The sequence below is a fragment of the Symphalangus syndactylus genome, chromosome 5 (genome assembly GCF_028878055.3).
Source record: "Symphalangus syndactylus isolate Jambi chromosome 5, NHGRI_mSymSyn1-v2.1_pri, whole genome shotgun sequence".
NCBI lineage: Eukaryota > Metazoa > Chordata > Mammalia > Primates > Hylobatidae > Symphalangus > Symphalangus syndactylus.
Window position 1 is genome coordinate 15496618 of NC_072427.2, and position 16627 is coordinate 15513244.

Below are 16627 nucleotides of genomic sequence, written 5' to 3' on the forward strand. Positions count from 1 at the left end.
GTGTAGATTCATCTCTGTTGTTGTATCAAAAGGTCACTCCTTTTTATTGTGGATCAATATTCATTCCACTGTATGAATTTACCACAGTTTGCTTGTCCACTTACCTGCTGGTGGGTATTTGGCCGTTTCCAGCTTTTGGCTGCTGCAGGGAGCTGTTGTGAACATTTACGTCTAAGTCTTTGTATGGATCTGTGCTTTCGTTTCTTTTGGGTAGAGACATCTAAGAGTGGAATGGCTGGGTCGTATGCCAGATGTCTTGTGCCACAGTGGTTGTACCATTTTACATTTCCATTTGCTGGATAGCAATAGGCTTTGAAAACTTTTCACAGGTTTCTTCAAACCTATGCAGTATTAGACACAGCAGGCCCTTCACCATGTAAACCCGTCTTCCCTGGACTGCCTCCCATAGTCATTTCTCTGTAGGGTAGACGGGTTGCTGGAAATGCTGAGGATGTTACTGCACATCAGTTACCCATGTGCTCTTCTCCCTAGCTGAACACTACCACCATGTCCAATGCTACGGCCAATAGTAGTATTCGGCCTATCTTTGGAGGGACAATCTACCACTCCCCCGTGTCTCGACTTCCTCCTTCTGGCAGCAAGGTTAGTATGCCCTGTGTCTAAGCACATCCTCACATGCACCCCTAGCCTGTTCACCCAGAGGCCCCACCTACTTGTTCTAGATTCTAAGATCCCTGGATTTTGTTCTTATTGAGATGCTGAGAGTTGACAGATATAAGTTAGCTCACCATTAAATAATGGTCCAAAACTAATGTGCAAAAAAAGAGAACAGTCACTCTGAGCCCCACTGGTACCATGGGAAGCAGCGGGATGTGTGGGAAACTGAGTCTGCAGCGAGCCTGCCTGATCTTCAATTCCAAGCCCAGTCTTCAGCTGGTATGGAGATAGGTCCCCTGGATGTGGGTTCTAGCCCAGTGAAACCAGATCACTAGATATGCCAAGTACTCAAGTAGAGATGTGGAAAGTATGTGGTAAAACACATTCAGTCTTTCAAATATTTTATTAGACTATGCTCAAGATAGGTGTTCTGTAAATCAAGAATTCATATTTAAAAAAATTTTTTTTCTAGAGACAGGGTTTTGCTATGTTGCCCAGACTGGTCTTGAACATGTGGCCTCAAGCAATCTTCCTGCCTTGGCCTCCCAAAGTGTTGGGATTATAGGCATGAGCCACACCCAGCCCCATATATATATATATAATTTTTTTTTTAACTAAAAATTATAGGATTATAGACAGGAATATAAAGATAGTCTCATCCTTTGACCAATGCAGGTATTGTGTGTGCATGTGCACATTCATTAGAAGGATGATACGTGGATCTCTTTCTCTGCAGCCAGTCGCTGCTTCCACCTGTTCAGGGAAGAAAACACCCCGTACCGGCAGGCATGGAGCCAACAAGGAGAACCTGGAGCTCAACGGCAGCATCCTGAGTGGTGGGTACATTGGCTCGGCCCCCCTCCAGCGCAACTTCAGCATTAATTCTGTTGCCAGCACCTATTCTGAGTTTGCGGTAATTCACCTTTTCTAATATCTACCAGTCTCTGGGGAGCACACAGTTGGGGCAGAGTGGGTATCTTCCCAGGGGCACCCAGGCTATTAGCTAGGGCAGCTACCTTGGAGGCTGAGAATCCCTTTCCTGCTTTGACCATGGCGGGGTGGGTGTGATTTAAGGGGGGGGTTGTATAGGAAGGAAGTTGGCAGCAGCAACTAGACATTTAACCTGGATCCTTCTGCTTAATACATACCATTCCCTGGCTGCAGGAGGCAACCCCTCTATCACTGCCCTGGTGCTGTCTTGGTGGAGTTCTTGGTAATTGTCTTAATTCTTTGTTCTTAGAAGGATCCGTCCCTCTCTGACAGTTCCACTGTTGGGCTTCAGGTCTGTATGGCAACCCCTGCATGTCCCTCTTCCAAACTGATCTGTCATCTGCTGGCTTCATTCATCTGGGCACAGGGCTACCCTAACCAGTAATCTCAGCAGTGTTACAAAGGAAGCAGGAATTCCTATCATGGACTCAAGAAAACACATCTGATTTACATTCACAACAGATTAATAAAATTTGTTCAGACTTGAATTGGATTCTCAGCCCCTAAAGTCAAGCACAGTTTTAAATCATGTTTAACAGAAAACCTTGACCCTCCCCAATTGTGACATCAAAGGCCTGCAATAGCTGGAAAGAATAGAGGCCCCATCACGTGGGGGAAGGGAGCCCCCGCTGTGTGCTGCCTACAGTGAGGCTCTTGGCCTGTGTGCTGATTATTTCCTGGAGTATATACCTTCCTAACCCCTCAGGGCTCAACCGCCAGCTCTAGTCTCAGCTAGCTAATGCTCATTTCCTCACCTTTGCCTCTTTCCATACATTGAGCTACTGAAGCATAGATGAAGCACTGGAAGCAAGTTTTTCCAGAATGCTCTTCACTTCCTGTTATCCTACTCTATATCTGCTAACAGCTAACTACACTGCCTTTTACTTAATCTGTGATTTCTTCTCTCAATATTTTACTAGCGAGAGCTGAGGATGTCCCTCACCCTTGAGGGGATATTGAGTTAAACTCCTAGCCTGCCTCCCCTCTTAATTGCTGCAGGGATGGAGAATGGAACAGTTGGCCAAGGCTGCAGCTAGTTTTGATCACTGACTCCAGCATGTTTTTCAAATTACATGGCTGGTGGTGCTTCTACCTTTAAAAGTGGGTGTGTGTCACTCTGGCTGATTGCTGGACAGAGGTCCAGCTTTCCCTTTTTCACTTGTTCAACCAAGGCCCATTTTATCTGAGACTTAAATGTACCTGCCTATCTGTGTGGCTGGTCCTAGGTAGGTTCATCTGGTTTGGGTTGCTATGGCTGATTGATAGACTCCACCAGGCAGCACCAAAGCCGGTAAACTAACCTCTGCTAATATCTGTCTTTCTCAACGGCCATTCATGCTTTGTCTTTTGCTGCTATACCATGTGCTCCAGCATGAGATCAAATCACCAGCAGGTTACAAGGCCTCAGCCCCAGGGATTGGTAGATATATGTTCTGGCCCATTGTTTTATAAAGGGCTCAAGAGACCAAAGCTTGTTGCCTACTTACCTTGACAACTCTAAAGTAGCTTTGTGAAGTAGAGTCATGCCTCACTTAATGACAGGGATATGTTCTGAGAATGTGGGGCAGTTTCATTGTGTACATATCAGAGCGTACTTAACAGTCCTAGACAGAATAGCCTACACACCTAAGCTATATGGTATGGCGTTTTCCTCCTAGGCTACAAACCTGGGCAGCATGTTACAGAAAGAATACTGTAGACAATTGTGGGTTTTTTTGATTCAGGCTATTCCTGGGATACTGTAGGCAACTGTAACACAATGGTAAGTATTTGTGTATCTAAACATAGAAAAGGTACAGTAAAAATATTGTATAATCTTATGGGACCACCATAGTGTGTGTGGCCTGTCGTTAACTGAAACATCATTATGCAGTGCATGACTGTATGAAGGATTTCCCTTCTGTGAGGTGTAACAGGATGGACTGGCTGAGGAAAGGGGTCACGGGCATGCGTGCACATGCACTGTGTCTATGACTAATAGAATGGTGCTCAGAGTTCCTCACCTTTTACTCCTAACGCAGCCTATTGCAGGCTAGGGATCTCAGAGAAACTACCTTCGAGGGACCTTTTGCTGACAACCGTACTTAGAAGGGTGGGGCATGTGTAATAGAGGCAGTACTGCCACTGATGTTATTTATTTTTCAACAGCGAGAACTTTCAAAGGCTTCCAAATCTGATGCTACTTCTGGAATCCTCAATTCAACCAACATCCAGTCCTGAGAAGCCCTGATCAGTCAACCAGCTGTGGCTTCCTGTGCCTAGACTGGACCTAATTATATGGGGGTGACTTTAGTTTTTCTTCAGCTTAGGCGTGCTTGAAACCCTGGCCAGGTTCCATGACCATGAGCCTAACTTAAAGATGTGAATGGGTGTTACAGTTGAAAGTCCATCATAGGTTTAGTGGTCCTAGGAGACTTGGTTTTGACTTAAATACGTTAAAGGTTTATGGCAGGAAGTGCAAATTTTAGCATATGGGACCTGACTTCTCTACCACATAATTCTACTTGCTGAAGCGTGATCAAAGCTTGTTTTATTTCACTGCTGTGTAGGAAAATGATTGACTATGCCCATCCCTGGGGTAATTTTGGCATGTATACCTATAACTAGTAATTAACATCTTTTTTGTTTAGGCATGTTCAGTTAATGCTGTAGCTATCATAGCTTTGCTCTCACCTGAAGCCTTGTCCCCACCACACAGGACAGCCTTCCTCCTGATGAGAATGTCTGTGTGCGTCCGAAGTTGAGATGGCCTGCCCTACTGCCAAAGAGGTGACAGGAAGGCTGGGAGCTGCTTTGTTAAATTGTGTTCAGTTCTGTTCCACAGTTCAGTGCCCTTTGTTGGGGGTGTGCATCTATGAACACATGCTTGTCGGAACGCTTTCTTCGGCGTTTGTCCCTGGCTCTCATCTCCCCATTCCTGTGCCTACTTTGCCTGAGTTCTTCTACCCCCGCAGTTGCCAGCTGCATTGGGAGTCTGTTTGTTCCAATGGGTTGGGCTGTCTTTGTCGTGGAGATCTGGAACTTTGCACATGTCACTACTGGGGAGTTGTTCCTGCTCTAGCATCCATGATGAGGCGCCCTCTTTACCTACCCTCTCAATCACTACTCTTCTTGAAGCACTATTATTTATTCTTCCTCTGTCTGCCTGCAGCAGTACTACTGTCAACATAGTGTAAATGGTTCTCAAAAGCTTACCAGTGTGGACTTGGTCTGTGTCAGCCACACTGTTTACTCATACAGTATGTGCCCTGTTTTTAAAATATAAAATTATTCTTAAAAATAAATTAAAATCTGTATACTTACATTTCAAAAAGATAGAGTGTGGTGTTTCCTTTCTTTCCCCCAGTCACTTTTTAGTTGGTTGGTCTGTGTGTGAAAAACAGAAAAAACTAAAAGGACCTCCTGGAAATTTTTAGTCGGGAGCATGATTTTTGAGTCTCACTCTGTCGCCCAGGCTGGAGTGCAGTGGCACTATCTTGGTTCAGTACAACTTCCACCTCCCAGGTTCAAGCAATTCTCCTGCCTCAGCCTCCCAATTCGCTGGGATTACGGGCACGCACCATCACACCTGGCTAATTCTTGTATTTTTAGTAGAGACAGGGTTTCACCATGTTGGCCAGGCTGGTCTTGAACTCCTGACCTCAAATGATCTGCCTGCCTCCCAAAGTGCTGGCATGACAGGCATGAGCCACCGCACCCGGCCGAGTGTGATTTTTTAAATATTCTCTGGTACATTTCTAAATTAAGAATATCGCAGGCCGGGCACAGTGGCTCACGCCTGTCATCCCAGCACTTTGGGAGGCCGAGGCGGGCGGATCACGAGGTCAGGAGATCAAGACCATCCTGGCTAACATGGTGAAACCCCGTCTCTACTAAAAATACAAAAAATTAGCCGGGCGTGCTGGCGGGTGCCTGTAGTCCCAGCTACTCAGGAAGCTGAGGCAGAAGAGTGGCGTGAACCCAGGAGGCGGAGCTTGCAGTGAGCTGAGATAGTGCCACTGCAGTCTGGCCTGGGCGAAAGAGCGTCTCAAAAAAAACATATATCTCTTATTCTGATTTTTTTGTGAGAAAAATATAAAACGTAACCCCTGATGTGTAAAGAGCAAAGGGAGTCCTAGGAAGCTTCTGGCTTCAATGCCATTTGTCTCAATATGGGGAGGCTGTCCAACTTCAACAGCATTACTGAGGGAGGATGGACATAAACTGTACACGTGTGAAGGGTAAGACAAAAACTATCACCACAGTCAAGTTAACCAAGTATCTCTATCCCAGAAGTTTCCTCCCACCTCCTTCTCATTCCTCCTTCCCACTTCCCAGCCTCACCCTGCCTAGCAACCACTGACTTTTTTTTTTTTTTTTTTTTTTTTTTTTTTTTTTTTTTTTGAGTTGGAGTCTCGCTCTTCCCAGGCTGGAGTGCAGTGGCACAATCTCAGCTCACTGCAACCTCTGCCTCCCAGGTTCAAGGGATTCTCCTGCCTCAGCCTCCCGCATAGCTGGGACTGCAGGCGCATGCCACCATGCCCGGTAAATTTTGTATTTTTAGTACAGACAGGGTTTCACTGTATTAGCCAGGATGATCTCGATCTCCTGACCTCATGATCTGCCCACCTCAGCCTCCCAAAGTGCTAGGATTATAGGCATGAGCCACCATACCCGGCCCACCGATTTCTTTGTTACTACAGATTAGTTTGCATTTTCTACAGTTCAATGTAAGTAGAATCATACAATATATACTTTTTTGGTCTGGCTCTTTCACTACTTTGAGATTTACCCATATCATTGCTTATATGCATAGTTTTTTTTTTGTTTTTTTTTGTTTTTTTTTTTTTTGCTTAGTATTCCATGATGTCAATATACCAGTTTATTTGCCTGTCAGGTTTATTTTTCACATTTGGCTTTTCTCCAGTTTTTGGCTATTAAAAATAAGGCTGTTAGAAACATTTATGTACAAGTCTTTGTATGGATATATATTTTTTTCTGAATACCTAGGAGTGAAGTGGCTGGATCACATCTATGGTAGGTGTACACTTAACTTTTTAAGAAATGCCAAACTGGGCTGGGCACGGTGGCTCACGCCTGTAATCCCAGCACTTTGGGAGGCTAAGGTGGGCAGATCACGAGGTCAGGAGTTCGAGACCAGCCTGGCCAACATGGTGAAACCCCGTCTCTACTAAAAATACAAAAATTAGCTGTGTGTGGTGGTGCACACCTGTAATCTCAGCTATTCAGGAGGCTGAGGAAGGAGAATTGCTTGAACTCGGGAGGCGGAGGTTGCAGTGAGCTGAGATTGCACCACTGCACTCTAGCCTGGGCAACAGAGCAAGACTCCATCTCAAAAAAAAAAAAAAAAGAAAGAAATGCCAAACTGTTGTCCAAAGCAGTTGTACCATTTTACATTCCTACCAGTAATGTATGAAGGTTCCAGTTTCTCCAGATCTTCACCAACAGTTGGTATGTTCAGCCTTTATATAATTCTAGTTATTCTGTGTATGAAGTGGTGTCTCACTATGGTTTTCATTTACAACTCCCTAATGACTAATGATGTAGAGTGTCTTTTCATATGCTTATTTGCTATCCTTCTGTCATCTTTGTTGACTTTTGTCCATTTTAAAAAATGGCTTGGCCGGGCACGATGGCTCATGCCTATAATCCTAGTACTTTGGGAGGCTAAGGCAAGTGGATCGCTTGAGCCCAGCAATTCGAGACCAGCCTGGGCAACATGGCACAACCCAATCTCTACTAAAAATACAAAAAACTAGCCAGATGTGGTCGCATGTGCCTGTAGCCCCAGCTACCCGGGAGGATGGCTTAAGCCCAGGAGGTGAAGGCTGTACTCCAGCCTGGACAACAAAGAGACTCTGTCCAAACAAAAAAAAAAAAAAAAAACCACAATGAAATACCACTTCACACCCATTAGGATGGCTGTTAACCAAGAAATAGAAAACAAGTGTGGACGCAGATGTGGAGAAATTAGGATTCGTGTGCACTTCCAGTGCGAATGTAAAATGATGCAGCCTCTGTGGGAAACAGTATGGCAGTTCCTCAAAAAAAATTAGAATTACCACACAAGCAATTCCACTCTGGGTATATATCCAAAAGAACTGAAAGCAGAGACTCGAGAGTTGTACACCCATGTTCACAGCAGCATTATTCACTGTAGCGAACAACTCAAATATCCACCAATGCACGGATGAATAAAACGCAGTGTATACATACAACAGAATCCTAGCCTTTAAAAGGCAGGAAGTCTAGATACATAAGCTACATCATGGATGAACTTGGAGGACATGCTGCTAAGTGAAAGAAGCTAGTCATGAAAAGACAAATACCATGGGATTTCACTTACATGAGGCACTACAGTAGTCATAGAAACAAGGTTAGAACTGTGGTTGCCAAGGGCTGGGGAAGGGGAGAGTGGCGAGTTAAGTGTTTAATGCGCAGAGTTTCAGCATAGAATAACGAAAAAGTTCTGGAAATGCATAGGGGTGACAGTTGCACAACAGTGAATGCATATAATGTCACTGAACTATGTACTTAAAAATGGTTAAAAACAATTTTTCTGTTTTTTATTGAACATAAATTTTATGTTCAGTATATTTTACCACAATAAAAAAGAAAAAAAAGACCCCATGGGTGGGAAACATTTGCTAAACCACACACACACACATGCACAAATACAATTTAACCATAAAGAAAACTACTGATAAGCTTATTTTATCAAAATAAGTTGATACTTGTGAAGCACTTTGAGCCTTACCTGGCACGGAGTAAACATCACCTAAGTATTAAAATTGTAATACCAAGAGAGACTGAAACAAACTACATTGTAGCAGAAGATACTCTGAATACTAACTCCCAAAAGACTTTATCTGAAATATCCAAAAGAAAAATGACTAAGGAAAATACAGAACATTTTAAAAGGCCAGAAAACTTGAACAGGCACTTCACAACAGAAAAATTCCAAGTGGCCAATAAACATATGAACTCTTCACCTCAAGCAATCTCCCTGCTTAACCTCCCAAAGTGCTGGGACTACAGGTGTGAGCCACCACGCCCAGCCATCCAAAACACAAAAGCTACTCAACCTCATCAGTATCCAGGGAAATGCAAATTAAAACCAGTGTGCATCTACCTGACGTTTCAGCCACAGTAGACCCCACCCTGCTGGGGGCAACAGTTATCTAGTAAAATTAAAGGTATCTCTTGACTTAGCAATTCAACTCGATGTTCTGCAAAGGAACTTGTGCACATGTGCAGAAGACTGCTCAAAGTATTATGTGGAATGACCAAAATCAGAAACAATAAAAATGACCATCAACAAGGCTGTATCACTTGAGGTGTTATTCATACAACAACAGAACACCATATAGCATTAAAAATGAATGAACTCCAGGACCCAACAAGGATGGATCACACAATGCTGAGTGACAAAAACGACACAAAAGCACATATACAAGATTCCATTTACCTAACACTCAAAAGCAAACACAACTATGTTGTATAAGGCTGCATACAAGCATGGTAAAATTCAAACAAAAGCAGGGAAGTGACTGACAAAGGAAGATGACCTGGAATGTGCCCCAATCTCAGCTGCACATCAAATGTACCTGGGGTGAGGTGGGCGGAGCTTTGAATCTACCACTATCCAGGCCACACACCTAGAGGCTCTGATTTCATTGTTTCATTGATTTCATTGTTTTCATTGATGCTGACCTTAGGCAGCAGAGTTTTCAATGCACTCCAGCTCTTTCTAAAGTGCAGCCAAGTTTAGGACCGGGCTTGAGGGTGGAGGGCAGGGCTGTGATGGGGAGGAGCAAATACGGGGCCCTTGGGGTGCAGGCAATGGTTTTCCTTGACCTGAATGGGGGTTTCACAGGTGGTGTATATACATATACATACACACGTCAGCTCTTCGCTTTCTCCACAGCATACACGTAGGTGTTCCAGGGCCCACAGGTGACAGTCTTTACTTGGAGTTGCTTATCTACAAAGTATTCCACACGGCGGGGCCGATCCAAGCTGGTGGTGTCCTCGTGGCCCAGCTGTCCATATTTACCTAAAGTGAAATCAGCCCCTTTGCCACTGTCTCCACTGGGTCTTGCTGCTTCTTTCCCTCCAGGAAGGGGCCCAGACTATCAAATGAAGGGCTGGGATTATGCCCCACTGCTCTGTGAATCCAAGAGACCCAGAGCCAGGCAACCTTGGGGATCCCCAAGAGGCTAGTGGCAGCCAGCCACTCCAGGCAAGACGCTCCTCCAGACTTCCCTGCTACCCAAGCTAAGATGTTCAGAGCACACACTTCCATCAAATCTTTTTCTCCACCCAGTGTCACATCCACAAAAAGCTGCTTTGTAAATGCTGGTTGGATACTCCCTTAAGACAGTCTTTCAGAGAGGTAGGCGGGTGGTACCGATATCCTCTCCATGTCTCCCCTGTCTGGTCTCAGACTGAGTGTGCCTATGTCTGTTCTAACCCCAGGGTGGGAGCAGTCCTGTTCCTCTCAGTGACCTGGCCGAGGCCCCTGCTTCCTCTAGTCTTGGTGGCTTTGTCACCTGCCCTATACTCCCAGGTCTTTCTTCTCCTTGGTTTCAGGGTCACAAAAACAATCCTTTTACTTACCCCAGCCCCACGTGTACAGCTCCCCTGTTCCTGAAAGCAAAAGGACAATCGATAGTTGTCACTACTGTTCTTTGGCAAGGCATCTGTCCAGCCCGACTTGGCACAGCCCACAGCTGCATATTACAATCCTCACGAGATCTGCCTGGCGTGGAACAACATGTTCTCTTAACAACTGGCTGATCACACGTGGCACGGCAGAGGATCCCGAGGGAAAAAGTGGCAGATCTTCCTGTGTGCCACGCTACCGAGCGCCGCAGTCTTCCATGCTGGACTGGACAGTCCCTGCTGTCAGAGGCGACGGCGGGCAGGGAATGTGTCTGTGGCCGTGCAGGGAGGACAGAAAGCATCAGCCTCCCACCAGAAGGAAGACTCTTCTGGGCCTGACAGGCTGGGGAACTACTGTGAAACAACACGGGGGGGTGGGGCTTATCCACTGAGCAAGGTAGCTGCTCTGTATGAGCCACAGAAGCCTTAAGACAGAATTGTTTCCGTCGACCACGCCCCCTTCCGTAGGCACCAGCTCGAGTGGAGCGGAGTGCCTTCCTGCTCCATCCTGAACCAGCCTCCCAGCCCCACTCACGTGTCACCACAGCTGTGTGCCGGGATCCACAGCTGGCCTTGACTGCATCTGAGCCCAAGGGGAGATCCAGTAATGCTGGGAAGGGCTGGACAGCTATGAAGGGGGCAGGGGCTCCATCCTCAGCCCCGCCCGTTCTCTTCACCTGAGAACCATCTTCATTCAGTTCTGTGGCGTCAGAATGATAATGATGTGAACACTGACCAAGCCCTGAGCTAAACCTTATTCATGCAGTCACTTTACTGCCACAACAGCAGAGGTACACGACTGTCTAGCTCCAAAGCTAGTGCTCCCAACCCCTACATTCTTCAGGCGGGGTTGGCACTAGTGCACAAGTGTGTTGTGCCAAGACCGGCATCAGCCTTGCCAATGCTCCCTCCCGTAAGGGGCTCACATGCTGCATCTGAGCAGTGTAGCTCTGAGGCCAGCATCCAGCCAGGAGTTAGGAATGACAGCCACATCCTGGGGAGATGGCTGTGGGAGCCGAGTTGACCCTCACCTTCCCTTGCGACAGTCTCTCCATCCTCTGCCAGGTTCCTGGTGGGCAGGGCCAGCTGCCCTGATTCATTCCAGCCCCAGATATAAATATCCCCAGTCTCTGAAAGAGATCAAGGGGACACATGAAACAGACTGTGAAGCCTCTGCATCCACCCAAACTCTCCTCCCCATCCCATCGGCTCCTGGGGACAACTAAAGCCTGCCCTGCCCAAGGTAACACTCCAGGCCAAGGTGCTTCCCCTCAGGCCCCAGGGGCTTGTCTTAGGTTCCCATCCCCTCAGTGCCTTCAGATCATCCTTTAAGTCCCTTACTGGACCTTCCACTTCCATTCTTATGCTGCCAAATGGCCCCTCATTTCAGAAATGTATCCCTAGAAGTGCCGCAGCGGTCTCCCTTTCAAAACCACTGGGCCGGGGCCAGGTGCGTTGGTTCATGCCTGTAATCCAGCACTTTGGGAGGCTGAGCTTTGAGCTCAAAAGTTTGAGACTAGCCTCATCAATATGGCAAAATCCCTGTCTCTAAATAAATAAATAAAACAACCACCGGGCCGGCCTGTGCCCCTTTTTCAACTGCACCCACAGCTGGTCCTGTTGAAAGCCACGTGCAGCTCTCCCCTTCCTGGCATCCCACAGCACTAGAGCTTTCTGGTTGGAACAGCCTCCTGATACTAAAAATTTCTAACAATAGCGGATTTTATGAAGTGCTTAATCCATGCTGATGTTTCCCATGCTTTTCAAATATAATCACTTAATTCTCACAATAGCCCTACAGGTGGTTTTATGACAATATCACCATTTACGCAGGATCCCTATTTTATTCACAACTGAGGCACAGAAGGGTTAAGTACCAGGCCCAAGGTCCCAGGGCCCGAGCAATGATCTGAAACTAGGAAGTCTGGTGGGATGTGTCCATGCTTCAACCTCTACACTAAACTTAAGGCCTCAAACTTCTTCTGGACCTTGAGTGCAGGGTGTCCCACTGGGCTGTTTCCAGCCCTCTGGTGTCTTCTCTCCAGCCCAGGGTTGTTTTTTTTTTTTTTAGACAGAGTCTCACTCTGTCACCCAGACTGGAGTGCAGAGTGCAGTGGTGTGATCTTGGCTCACTGCAACCTCCACTCACAGCTCAAGTGATCCTCCAGCCTCAGCCTCCCGAGTAGCTGGGACCACAGGCACGAGTCACCACACCCAGCTCATTTTTATATTTTTTGTACAAAGATGAGGTTTTGCCATGTTGGCCAGGCTCAGCCCAGGGTTTCCTGGCTTGGTAACCAGCCCAGGCCCATTCCATGAGAATATGGTGCGGGGGAAGGCATTGGTAGCTTTTTTTTTTTTTGAGACTGAGTCTCACTCTGTTGCCCAGGCTGGAGTGCAGTGGCGCGATCTCGGCTCACGTAACCTCTGCTTCTCGGGTTCAAATGATTCTCCTGCCTCAGCCTGCCAAGTAGCCAGGACTACAGGCGCGCACCACTGCGCCCAGCTAATTTTTGTATTTTTTTTAGAGACGGGGGTTTCACCATGTTGGTCAGGCTGATCTCGAACTCCTGACCTTGTGATCCACTCACCTCAGCCTCCCAAAGTGCTGGGATTACAGGCATGAGCCACTACACCCGGCCCCCTGGCATTGGTAATTTTGTAAGCTTCCAGGTGATCTAAGTAGCAGCCAGAATGAGAGCCCCAGACACAGACAAAGATCATCTGTTCCCAGCCTCACCCTCTCTGCATGGGCTCTAACAGCCTAGGAAGGAGCTACACCTGGATCACCAAGTGAAACTCCTCACTCTGGCCAGCTGTGGCACCACCACAGGGACACACTCATCACCATCCTGGTGCCTGGTGGGCACCCGTGTCCACCCTGTGCCACACGTCATGGCCCCCTAGGCAACTGCAGCCTTTCTCCGCTCTCCTTGGCTCGGCTGCCCCCTCACACTCCATACTCCCTCGGGAGCACTGTTAAGAGACAGTCCTGGCTGGGAGCAGATGGGGAGAGGAGGGGAGGGGCAGTGAGACCAGTAACACAGAAGCTAGGAACAAATGCCAGAGTCCGGGCGTGAGTGGGCCATGGTGCAGGCAGAGGAGGCCGAGGGTGAGAGGCATTTAGGAGGCATAACTGACTGGGCGATGGATGGATTTGGAAGGACGCCAGGGTAGGCCCCCACCCAAACTGGAACACGAGGAGGAAGGTTGCACAAGATCATGAGCTTGGCTGGAGAAGCACTAAGTCACTCACCACTCACACACACAGAATGCCAGCCCCCCGCGGCCACCTCAGCCATGACTAGGCCCTGCAACGCCTCCAACAGCCGTGGCTCCAGCTCTGCCTCCAGGGTCCCATGGCCCAGCTGTCCATGCCTGAGCAAGGGAGACCCTCGTCAGCTACAGTCGCATTAAGGGGTCCCGCTCCGCTTGCTTCTCCAATCACTAGCCCTGACCTGCCCCCGCCCCCGCTCACCTGCCCCCGCCCCAGGAGAACACCCGGCCAGCCGCGTCCAGCAGCAACGCGTGCTCGGCGCCCAGCTCCAGCTGGCGTGCCCGCAGCTCCGGAGCCAGAGGCCGGTAGAAGGGCGCCCGCGGGCTCACGTAGGCACGGGCGCAGGGCAGCAGGGGTAGCCTCCCAGCCTGGGCCTCACTGCCCGGATCGGATTCCCCTTCGGCCTCGGGCACCACATTCTGGGCCCACAAGGGCTCCCCACGCAGCGCCGATTCGGGCGCCCAGACCTGCAGTAACGCCCCCGGTCCCGGCCCGGCGCGCAGCACCACGAGGAGCCCCTCAGAGGCCCACGCGTCCTTGCAGCCGCCCGCCGCGCCGCTGGCTGAGCCCGACAGCTCCACGCGGCCTCCACCTGCGGGGCGGAGAGCGGGCTAGGGAGGGGAAGGGACACGCACCGAGGGCGTAGAATTTGGGGCGGCACTGGGGGCTGGTCTAGATTGGAGCAGGGTGGCCAGAATCGAGGCGGCTGGGGGGTGGGGGTGTTCCTGGGAAGGGGCCGAATTGGGGACCAACCCAGAATGTGGGGCTGGCGGCCTGAACGGGGGAGACACCCTGGATTTGCCACAGCGGTGCGAGGAGGCGACTGTGGAGCGCGGCTGGAATAAGTGGGGACGGGGGCGGGGAGTGCTCACGGGTCACGAAAGCGGTGTAGCTCCAGCTCGCGCTCACGCGGCAGATGTCGACGCCCGCCCGCAGCGGACTGGGGCTGTGCACCTGGCGCCCGCGTCCGGAGCCCAGCTCCTGCCCGAAGCCGCAGAAACCGAAGCCGAACCAGGCCCCCGGCCGCTCCTCCGCCATGCCCCAGCAGCGCCCTCTGCCGGCCGCCACCTGGCTGCGGCGGGCCCGGGGAGATTCTTGTAAAGAGCCCGCTAGTGGGACACCGGCAAGTCTCTGGCCTTCCAGGGACTGGAGCTGCCTTATCTGTAAAATGGGGAAACTATCATTCTCCTGATCACAAAGCACAAAGGCAGAGTCCGTGCCGCGAAGGCTCGCTGAGCAGGCGCCCTGGCTAATGCCCTACCGGATTTACAAAGATTCTCAAATATTTAGAGTGAGGCACTTTCCCTGTCCTCCCTTTTGGCTCAAGCTCAGCGGGCCACAAAGTGGGTACAAAGTGGCCTGTCCTTTAGGCATTGGACTAGGATCCGAGGGCCCCCGACACCTCCACCCCGTCCCGCAGCTTCCCAGCATCCGGCACTTTATCCCATGTAATCTTGGGGACCAAAATGGTCGTTTTACAGAGGAGATTCCGAGAGAAAGTAACCCTTACACACTCATACAGCTAGAGAGAGGGGGACAGAGGGCTGAAATCAGGTCCCACCAACTCCACACACAGTGCTCTGCCCCTCACCCCACAGTGGAACGCAGAAGAGCGTTTGGGAGCCAGTGCCTCTGCAACTCAGCAGGGCCTTGTGACCTTAGCCAATTAACTGAGCCCAACTGCATTTCTTCAGTTTACAAAGGGAGGTGGGGGCGGTGCTGTTTGCACCTACCTCACAGAATTGTTTGTAATAAATGCAAATAAAGGGTTTGGTGTGAGTACATGCCATGATAAACACACACTATTAGCTTATTGAATCCAGTATTTAGCGCTGACAAAAAATTTTTCCCTGGATATCTTACTGGTTTTGAGAAACTTATACAGACACAATTTCAACTGTACCTTATCTAGTCATTTATTCGTCCAGCAAGCATTTACTGAGCGCTCCCCCTCTGTGCCAGTGAGGACAGCTGTCTGCTCCCAAGGAGCTAACCCTTAAATGGGGAGACAAACACAGTCTGGTGGTTACAACAGCAACGCCAACTTCAAGCAGATTCGGCTGGAGCGGGTTTTGTTTTTTTTTGTTTTTTTTAATATAATAGAGACAGGGGTCTTGCTATGCTGCCCAGGCTGGTCTCGAATTCCTGGGCTCGAGTGATCCGCCCGCCTCGGCCTCCCAAAGTGTTGGGATTACAGGCGTGAGCCGCTGCACCCGGGCTGAAGCAGAATTGCACAGGCATTTTCAGGCCTCTGAAGTCAGATCTTGGGTCTCTCCTGAGACCCCAGTTCCTGGGCTCCTAACCCCTTCCCTGTCCTCTCCCAACCCAAGGGGGCCTCTGACCTTGATCTTGACCCTATGCCCTCTACCCTCTCGGGCAGGTCCTTCTAGTGGGCAGCCTTGGAGGAAACGCCGAGGCGCAGAGCGGCCGCCTCCGAATAGGCCTCCCGCCCAGCGGGCGCCGACAGCCACGGGGAGAAAAGGTTTGAAGGGCGCGCGGCACGAGGCGACCAATCGCCTGCAAGGGCGGTGACGTCGCCGCCCGGGGCGCGGCGGCCGCAGCCCTGTTCACCTCCCCCGAGGCCTACGCCGGGGCCCTGCGGCCCGGTCTGTGAAATGCGCTGAAACCTCCGAGGGGCGTTGGACCAAGGCCCTGGAGGAACCCAGGGGGCGTTGGACCAAGGCAGAGGTTGGGCCAGGTGGTCCCGCCCCTGCAGGAACCCGTGGGTCTAGAGCTCGGATTAGAACCACCGAGAGGACATTCATTGAGACCTGAGCTAAAGGTTTGGCGAGGAGTGACGCCCAAGACGGGCGAACCCCGCCACTCACCCCAGTCCCGGAATCGCTGCAGCTCAAAACCAGACACACGCCGGACTCATGCCCAAACAGGAAGCAGCTTTTACCTTCCACGGATTGGCTCAGGACCCGTCACGTGCCTCTGTCGAGCCAATGAGCCTCACGCTGGGCTTAGCCCTCCTCGAAACAGGCTGGGGTGGTGGGCGCGGCGCAAGCCGCCCTTCAACCAGGCTCAGCTGGCCACCAACCCCAACCCCACCCCAGCGCCCTCGGCGGAGGCCAC

The 16627-nt window shown here is 49.8% G+C and overlaps 2 protein-coding genes across 21 annotated transcripts in view; one reads left to right on the top strand and one right to left on the bottom strand.

Annotated features, from left to right (window-relative positions):
- PRC1 (protein regulator of cytokinesis 1) overlaps positions 1-4921 on the top strand; it is a 29261-nt gene extending 24340 nt beyond the window's left edge. For 2 of the 13 annotated variants that reach the window (XM_063640105.1, XM_063640107.1), the window contains 4 exons: positions 493-603; positions 1355-1531; positions 1859-1900; positions 4239-4921. In XM_063640105.1, the coding sequence (XP_063496175.1) occupies positions 493-603; positions 1355-1531; positions 1859-1900; positions 4239-4352 (444 nt within the window). In that variant the 3' untranslated portion in view covers positions 4353-4921. Of the gene's footprint in view, positions 1-492; positions 604-1354; positions 1532-1858 lie in introns of all 13 variants that reach the window. The other 11 variants (XM_055277157.2, XM_055277161.2, XM_055277154.2 and 8 more) reach the window with 10 other exon arrangements.
- RCCD1 (RCC1 domain containing 1) lies at positions 3739-16513 on the bottom strand. 8 transcript variants are annotated; one of them, XM_063640114.1, is made up of 10 exons: positions 16378-16504; positions 15453-15544; positions 14422-14710; positions 13751-14141; positions 13529-13650; positions 11304-11402; positions 10808-10972; positions 10228-10257; positions 9508-9664; positions 3739-4974 (listed from the first exon to the last, which is right to left on the bottom strand). In XM_063640114.1, the coding sequence occupies exons 3-9, from the start codon at positions 14585-14587 to the stop codon at positions 9513-9515; spliced, it is 1125 nt and encodes a 374-aa protein (XP_063496184.1). In that variant the 5' UTR covers positions 14588-14710; positions 15453-15544; positions 16378-16504; the 3' UTR covers positions 3739-4974; positions 9508-9512. The 8 variants fall into 8 exon arrangements, with proteins under 8 accessions (XP_063496184.1, XP_063496185.1, XP_055133138.1 ...); XM_063640115.1 differs by lacking the exon at positions 3739-4974 and having other exon boundaries at positions 8148-9664; positions 10228-10369; positions 16378-16509; XM_055277163.2 differs by lacking the exon at positions 3739-4974 and having other exon boundaries at positions 8148-9664; positions 11298-11402; positions 16378-16506.
- Between the last annotated feature and the right edge of the window lie 114 nt (positions 16514-16627).